Source organism: Cynoglossus semilaevis, chromosome 8, assembly GCF_000523025.1.
Source record: "Cynoglossus semilaevis isolate Cse_v1.0 chromosome 8, Cse_v1.0, whole genome shotgun sequence".
Taxonomy (NCBI): domain Eukaryota; kingdom Metazoa; phylum Chordata; class Actinopteri; order Pleuronectiformes; family Cynoglossidae; genus Cynoglossus; species Cynoglossus semilaevis.
Genome location: NC_024314.1, coordinates 22,029,142 through 22,037,802, shown reverse-complemented (window position 1 = coordinate 22,037,802; position 8,661 = coordinate 22,029,142). Strand labels below are relative to the sequence as shown.

Sequence of the window (8,661 nt, the reverse complement as noted above, 5' to 3'; positions counted from 1 at the left end):
TAATGTGAAATTAATCACTTATCAAACCTATGTAAAGATATCCATATATGAAAGCCCCCATACTTACGGGTAATTAAAATGTGAATAATTAAAAGAGTAAAAATGCAATGCGCCTCCTATCCCCGGAGGATCGCACATATATCGGAGCACAAACTGCTCAGTTTTTTTTTCTTTACATACGGTATGTTATGTTGGAGAAAGACTGCTAGAGATTAGAAGCGATGGGAGTTTATCACACACCAGCTCTATGTGTCTTCATGAAGTGGGGATTTCAGCCATGGTTGCCCAGGGCAGAGCAACATTAATAAATAAACACATATACGGCTCTTCCACGTCCACGCGGCTCCAACAGACTTCATGCTGCGGGAAATGGTCTAAATATTAACGTCTACACCGTCTACCTGTGGACCGACTTTATTGTTTACTCCGTACTGGGCTCTTTATTAGAAACGCACGCAAAACTGGCCCGACTCGTACGTTACGTTTTTGACTACGAAGGTCGTTTATCTTCCGGTTCTGAAAAGTCAAATTTGTTCACATTTGAATTAGTAAAACTCTTAATGTTCTTTTTCTATTTTTTTGTTTTTTTAATATCACTGGTCAGGCTGAGAATTCATAATTTATTGGCTACAGGGGATGTTTTTCTTCCAGATTCAAACTGTTAAATTTGTTCACATTCGACAATGTAATAATTTTTCTCTTAATTTTTTTCCCTCAAGTCTAAATGGTTTGACGTCTTTTGGTTGGTGCCCTTGTGTATTATAATTTTTTTTTTTAATCTGTTGCTCTATTTCAGCTGTTTTGGGTAACCATTGTGTTTTGTCTGTGTTATGCTTGATGTATCCCATAGCTAACAGTTAGCATCTTTAGCAAGTATAGTTGGTGAAATTCTTTTTTAAACATTTTTAGATACTGTTAGCTATATTTGGATTAAAACATAGTTTTCTCACTTTTTTCACTATTGCTCAATACAGTTAAGCTCTCCAGCTAGCTTCTTATATAACTTCTTATTTTTTATTGCACTTGAATAAATACATTTAAATGAACCTTTTGCAGATTTCCATGTTCCATTACCATTTCTAAGCTCTTTGGATCGTCTGTTCTGTAATTATTTGGACACCGGCTAGTTATCTCTCCACATATTTACATGTTTCTACTTCTTTTGCTTTAAAATATTTCTTCTAAACATTTGTCAAACATCTAACTTTTAGTATTTTAGCTTTCAAATCTCAAATGGGCTAATATACATTTTTAGGCGATTGGTATGTGAAGAAAATCACACCAACAGCTGCCAGGGATTTGCCTGAAGCAGAGTTAAGGCATTTCTCACCTTAAAAACACAACAATGGAACCGATTCCCCTTTAGGTACCGTCTACAAAGACACCCTGCCAGATCCTCACATTCTTGTCCATTTTTATTCCTTCTTTTCTTCATTGAAAGGCCGACCAGTGACTACTTTCCGCCTCATGTGGCTTATTGTCAGTATAATCCTGCTCCCTGGTTCATTTCTTTTCCTGCTGCTGTGACACTTTCATTTTCCTAGGCTGGAATCAATAAGGTTCATCTTATCTTATTGAGGAAACGGTTGAAACAAATGGGAGCTTAACAGGAGACAGAAAAAATGACTTTCTGTCACTCTCATCTGTATTTCATTTTGTTCCTATAAACGCGGCTACCTTTCATGATTACTTTCACACCCACAATAAAAACGGGTGATTACAGCAGTTAAGTAAATGGGTTCGCACACATCATTATTAGGATGTCAGAAAAAGCCGGAGCAGTATGGCCCGACTCTTCGTCGTCAACTAACTTTGACTGAGGCTTCCAAACTGAACAGTAGGCCACAGGCTGACCGGGTGGAGGGGGGTGAAGCCAGTTTCTGTAGGCCGCTACTCCATGTCATTAATGTGCTGTAGCGCTAATACGGTCAACGAGCCCTCAGCGAAAGTGTTTGCTCCATCTGGCAAACGGAGTGCTGGCAGGGGCTGCCAAAAACACGTGGGCTGAGTTTTGTCACTGATGGTGGCTCGGGGAAGTTTTTCTATAGGAAAACCAGTGAGTGTCACGGTAGGAAGAATCCAACAGTATGTTAATTAATCCTTTCTCACTGTAACAATGTGATACACACAAAATAATTAATAATATTTTAGCATCAAACACAACCTGTGCACTTTTCAAACACTAAAAAAAAAAAAAAAAAAACTGCCACTCAGCACCCGTTAGCACTAAGCTACCAACTTAGCTAGCAACTGGTTTTCCCAAACATTATTTGGCTATTTATTCATATTTTTAGCTTACTTTTTTGTGCCCAAATATGAGCAATTCTGCTTTATATTTGGCTAACGTTTAGCTATTGTAAAGGCTTTTTTTTTTCAAGCTTCTTGAAGTGACTGATCTTTTTCTATGGTTTATCTTGAATAGTTACTAGCATATAATAGCTAATTTTGAACATTTATTGGTATTTCTGTCGGGACTTAGTTACTAGCATATAATAGCTAATTTTCAACATTTATTGCTACATTTCTGTCAGGACCTAGCTTCTCTTGTTGACTCAAGACAACATTATAACTTCATGGCTATCAGAAGCTTATCTTAAAAAAAGATATCTTTAAATACGTGGACTATTTACTGTCATAACTTTCTGAGGAAGTCTAAGGTGATTTTTCAGTCTCCGCTAAGAACCTAAAGTGAAGACATTTGAGATTCATTTCAAGTGCACAGGAAAAGTAACAGTGAGGCAGGGTGGTGTCGCTGGTCAAAGTAAGACATGTAATGATATTGCAAAGCACTCAGCTTGTATGATTTCAGCCGCCTAAACACTTTGATGTGCTCTTCAAGGGGTTGCCATGCCTTAATGTAGCTTTGAGGAAGCGTCAGCAAAAATGTAAACGAAGAGGAAAAAAAAAGGACAAGTATGGAGGACGGGAGGTGGGGGGAACACAGGAAGGACCGGTCAGGTTCTTCCTCCCTGCTGAGAAAAACCTTTTTTTTTTTTTTTTTCAAAACTGTAGCACATCAGCCTCTTTGTAAAGGAACACGGGGCCAATTAAAGGGGGAAATATATAAATAACAGGGCGGCAGCATTGCTGGATCATCTAAAAAATAAAAAATCACGCTTTAATATGAGGAAAGATTAAATAACTCACGGCTCTGCTGTCAAAATAAACTGAGAACAGCAACTTAAGGAAAAAATGCTGCTCGGCTTGTTTACATTTTCTGGAAATGCAAGAGCTGCGGACTGCAACTCTATACCGTTGGTCTGTTCCCTGTGGTTTTGACCAGTGAGAAAACGCATTACACGGAACCTCAGTGTCTACGCAGAGGAGTGAGGCTGAAGAGACCAGCGGTAGTGAAAGTCTTGGATTTTAACTAGAGACGATTTAAACAACTTTTAACATCTATGCATTTGATTTAACTAAATGTAGTACCAGTTAATGAGGAAATTAATTCAAGATGGTGGAGAGGGAGGGGTTCAAATCCAAAACAATGGCAAGCGACGGGACAGTTCTCAAGACTCAAGTTCTTGTCTTACTAATGGTTTTAAACTTTCGGTAGATGATAAAAAATTAAATAGTCTTTGACAGAGTAGACTTCTAATTTGAAATCCCTGGTCAAACTCAAGTACTTATCAGGAGCTTTTTGAGGGAGGGGCATTCATTTCATAACGATGAGGCTGCAACAATTTCACAGTTAATAAACATTTTTTTGTAAATTTAAGAACCGCATTTGTGATGGTTATTTTTGTAAGGGACAAAGTAAATATCCTTTTAGCGTTTCACTCACACATATTTTTCTTATTTATTTTTTTACATATTTTGATAACTAACCTTTGCTGTATTAAGTTCCTAACCTTTAATGGTAAAATTGTAATTATAGAAGGGGAAGAACAACGCGAGTGTTTGTGTGCGTGAATGTGTGTGAGATTGCAAAGAATGATGAAACAGTCAGTGTAGCATTAAGTAATGCAGCAAATAGCACTGAGACAACCTTTAACTAATTCACATCTGTTCCGACTTCAAAGCCCGAGGATGTTTTCAGTTAACTGCCGTTCATTTAAGAATCTCTGTAAATACCTGTTTCCACGTCCTGGGCGTAGATATGCAAGGTGTCGGTGATTTCTGTGACGAATACCGCTCTGTAATTGGCCACGCGTTCCTTCTCCTCTGTGACGTGGACGACCTCCTCCACTGGTTTCTCTTCATAGTTGGCCCAGATCTGCAAAGAACAGGCATCAGTAAGGACAATTACATCATGTTTTCATTTTTTATACAATAAAACCAATTTTTGAAAGAAATGTCAGATCTGTACTGGTTTGGGGCTGCATTTCAGTCAGTGACATCCTCAAACTTAGAAATGATTTCAAGTAAAATGAGTGGAAAAAAAACTCAATACAATTAAACAATACATTTTCTTCTAAAGTTAATGACCTTTCCCGTATAATAATTCCATCAAAGTGAAACACGTACGTCCACCTGTCATTACAGAAAGAAGTCTATATTTAGGCATGTTGATTTTTACCTCAATTAATCACGATTAATCATAATTAATCCACAGCAAGCCTGTGATTAATCTGATTAAAATTTTAATCATTTGTCAACCCTCAACAATTTCTTTCACAGTTACCTTAAAGAGGGAGTTCATCATAATCATCATTAACAAATCTAATAATGTTTGTAAAGCATGAAAAATTAAAGCCAACATGCATTATATATATTTTTTTGCTCGTCTCATGAGGTTTTATTGACGGCGGTTACTAACCAGGATCTACCCAGGACGCCACCTTGACTTGTCCTTCACATTTGGTTTAGTGTGTAATTCCCACATTTTTCCCCGAGTCAAACTGACCTGTGTCAGAGTTCAGTCCTAGGTCAGGGGCCATGATTACAGATTAGCCATGTAGTGCTCCGCAAGTGACATAAGCTCAGGGAAGAATTTAGCCATTGAGCAATGCAGCACAGGTGTGTGTGTGTGTGTGTGTGTGTGTGTAAGCAGGTTACATCCTTCCTGTGCTGCATCAAGGTTAGTTCTGTTTTAGCTCCCCAGGAGAAACAGAGGGCAGGAGGCTCATCAGGGGGAAGTGGTTTTGCCTTGGGCCACATATCACACTGCGCTGATGTGTGTGTGTGTGTGTTTGTACGTGCGTGTGTGTGTGTGTGTGTAGCATTGACTACAGCAGTAATACTAAACACAGGCATCAACACAGAAGAGTCAGAAAGGAAGTGAGCTAATCAACTCCCTGCAGGTGAAACAGTGTGGACACAGAGTCAGGATGGGTGGAGACCTCAAGAGTCAAAAATGACTTTCATGGTGCAACAACCGCTAATGCAGCAGCGGCGACACAGCTTGTTACCACTTTACTTTAAAGGTTATATAAAGAGCAGGAAAGAGGCAGAGCCATTTTTTTTTTAACAGTTCTGTGGTATTAGCTAATTAGGTTCTGCCTAATTATTTAACTGCATGGTATCATGGAGCTAATTAGATTAGCTAGTTTTAATGTTGTCATTTTTCCCCCCACTCTGCTTTAGCTCATGTGCACAGTGACTCTAGTTTTAAGGCTTAGTTAATCATACCCAGGGCTTTTTTGTAATATCCGTCTCTTCAGTGAGCTTATTAGATTAGAATTTCACCTCAACGATGTGGCGATGTGCAGCGGCACGAGTCCCACGGTGACAGAATTTGGTAAAAAAAAAAAAAAGAAAGAAAGAAAACGTTTCCCATCACTAGCGATGAAAGAAGTGACAAGAGAAACCCCCGTACCCGCTAACAAAAGGCTAGGGTCTTAGTATTCAATTAGGTTCAATTATTCATTCAGCACGCACGCACGCACAGACTGACACACACACAAAGATATGGAATCAGGAGGGAAAGGAAAGAGGAACGAGAGCAGGTAGAAATTCTTGGGATTGAGGGCGAGCAAGGTTAATGAAGACTGAAAACACCGCCACGCTTCGTAAACCCGGAGCTCAACCACTATTTTGTACAGCATTAGGTGGCTATGTGCATCATTAGCATACCCATATACATATACAACCATATGCACACAATGTATGCGCGGTCACAAACACTGCTATGCAGGGAATGCGGTAATAGGCATGCTCTCCGCACCGCGATTGAGCCGCTGTAGCTCGGCTTTTAATCAAACCTGCAGCACCAATTAGGAATGACAAAGATTAGAGTGTCAGCATTCATTAGCCCGGTGGCCATCACCGCCACACAGTTAGATGGTAACAAGGAGGAGGGTTTCATGGCGGAGATTGGACACCGCGGCCACAAGGTTTCGTGTCAACTCTGGCTTTGCGAGGGCGATTGTCACAGCAAGGGTGCGAGGGAGTAATGAGGTCTTTTACCTGCACCGGTTTATGTGCCTTAGGTCGGGTTAGTGATGAACATGTGATGAGCTCTCCTTTAGGTAAACTTCTCATTCGATAACTTGAGTTTTTAGTCACACTTCAAATGTTGTTTTTCTTAACACAGAAGTTCCATCTCAGTAAAAATACAGCTGTCAACTTCTGTGTAGGCAAACAACCCACTGGAAGCGTTAGTGTTCCATTTGGGTTGTTAACCAGTGTGTGTTTTTCGCACCTCTAATGTAATTGCCATCTCTTGTGGCAGGTGTCCAATGAAAATTACCGCTGCTTCTTCAGCTCTCTTTGAAGCAATGTGTATAAAATTGTGCTAACACCTTCTCCATGCGGGAGGGATATGGTGCAAGCAGCGTGTTAGCAGATAAGTAGCGGCGGCAGCAGCAGCAGCTTCACCGCTCCATCTGTGTGGTTTAGACACGGCGTTGAGCATCAATCACACAGATTTTTAATTGTCTGTACATAAAGCCGGGAGGAAACGGACACGTGTGACGGTAAGAACCTTGAATGGATGAAAAGTCTCTGCCTGTTCTTTTAGATAAATGAGGATAGTTATTGACGTAGGTGACGTTCTTGGTGAGATTCCACCTTGTCTGCATTGTGCCACTCCACAAGTTCCATATATATATATCAGTCTCTCTCTCTCTCACATACATACATATATACTGTATATATATACATACATACATATATACTGTATATATATATATACATGTATATACATACATATATATACGTGTATATAGATACATATATATACATGTATATAGATACATACATATACATGTATATAGATACATACATGCACATGTATATAGATACATACATATACATGTATATACATACATACATGTACATACATACACATGTATATACATACATACATGTACATACATACACATGTATATAGATACATACATACACATGTATATAGATACATACATGCACATGTATATAGATACATACATGCACATGTATATAGATACATACATGCACATGTATATAGATACATACATATACATGTATATAGATACATACATATACATGTATATACATACATATATATACATGTATATAGATACATACATATTACATAAATATACATGTATATACATAAATATACATGTATATACATACATACATGTACATACATACACATGTATATACATACACATATACATACATAAATGTACATGTATATACATACATACATGTATATACATACGTACATACACATGTATATACATACATACATACACATGTATATACATACATACATACACATGTATATACATACATACATACACATGTATATACATACATACATACACATGTATATACATACATACATATATATGTATATACATACATACATATATATATATATATATTTAATTGTTGCACAGAGCTAAACACAACAACATCCTGAAGGGCAAAGTTCTGAGATTCGCTACTCCATTGGCTTCATCTAAAAACAACAGGTTGATTATTACGTATTCACCCTGTACAGAACTTGTATGTGGACTATGACACTTGGGACGGCAAAATACAACTTTTTCATGTCAGTCAGTGATACAGCAACTTGGAGTATCTGTTGATCCTTGTTGCCATTACCTATAATGATATTTCATATTTCTCTATTGTTTTGAAATATTGACCTTCATATGACCTTTCGATTATCTTGAACTGATGAACCCTTTATGTAAACTATGGCTAAGAGTTTTTCACATTAAGAAATTTAAAGAAATATATAGCATACATATAGGAGGCACAGTCATTGATACAGAGCCAAATAAACTGATGAACGAAACTCTCCTCAGCATTTATCAGTTATCAGGCCAATACTCCAGCCAGAAGATATAGAGATTTGGCTCGTGGCATTTCAGCCAGTCTGACATTCACATTTGATAAATGCAGTTGAGATTGTCAGAGTGAAGTGCTTTCACAACAGCAGGACAATGTCTGGGATATCCAGACAGAAAGACTGATGCTGCGTCCGGGTGAATGATGGAAAGCTTTTTTTTTTTTCTCCCGCCTCTTTTTTCACCTTGGAAATGCAATTGAAGTCAAAAGAAAAATAACTAAAGTGTTTTTGTTTTTCCTTAGGGCTTGTTTGGACATGGAAAATAAAATACTGGCCTAAGTGTGAGTCTGAACCCACAGTGTCTTCCACTGACTGTGCAACGTTACCTGTGACCAAAACCCACGTAATCAGGGTGATTATAGACTCGTGAAGTGTGGTTTCGCTTCTTTTCACGGTGAACCGATGCAAACACAATTTACTATTCATCTCTTTTA

At 38.2% G+C, this 8,661-nt stretch overlaps 1 protein-coding gene across 1 annotated transcript in view; it reads right to left on the bottom strand.

The window, feature by feature from the left end:
• Nucleotides 1-8,661, bottom strand: part of snd1 (staphylococcal nuclease and tudor domain containing 1) — a 187,762-nt gene that overhangs the window by 42,581 nt on the left and 136,520 nt on the right. The window contains exon 18 of the mRNA XM_008315686.3: nt 4,075-4,216. Within this exon, the coding sequence (XP_008313908.1) occupies nt 4,075-4,216 (142 nt within the window). The remainder of the gene's footprint in view (nt 1-4,074; nt 4,217-8,661) is intronic.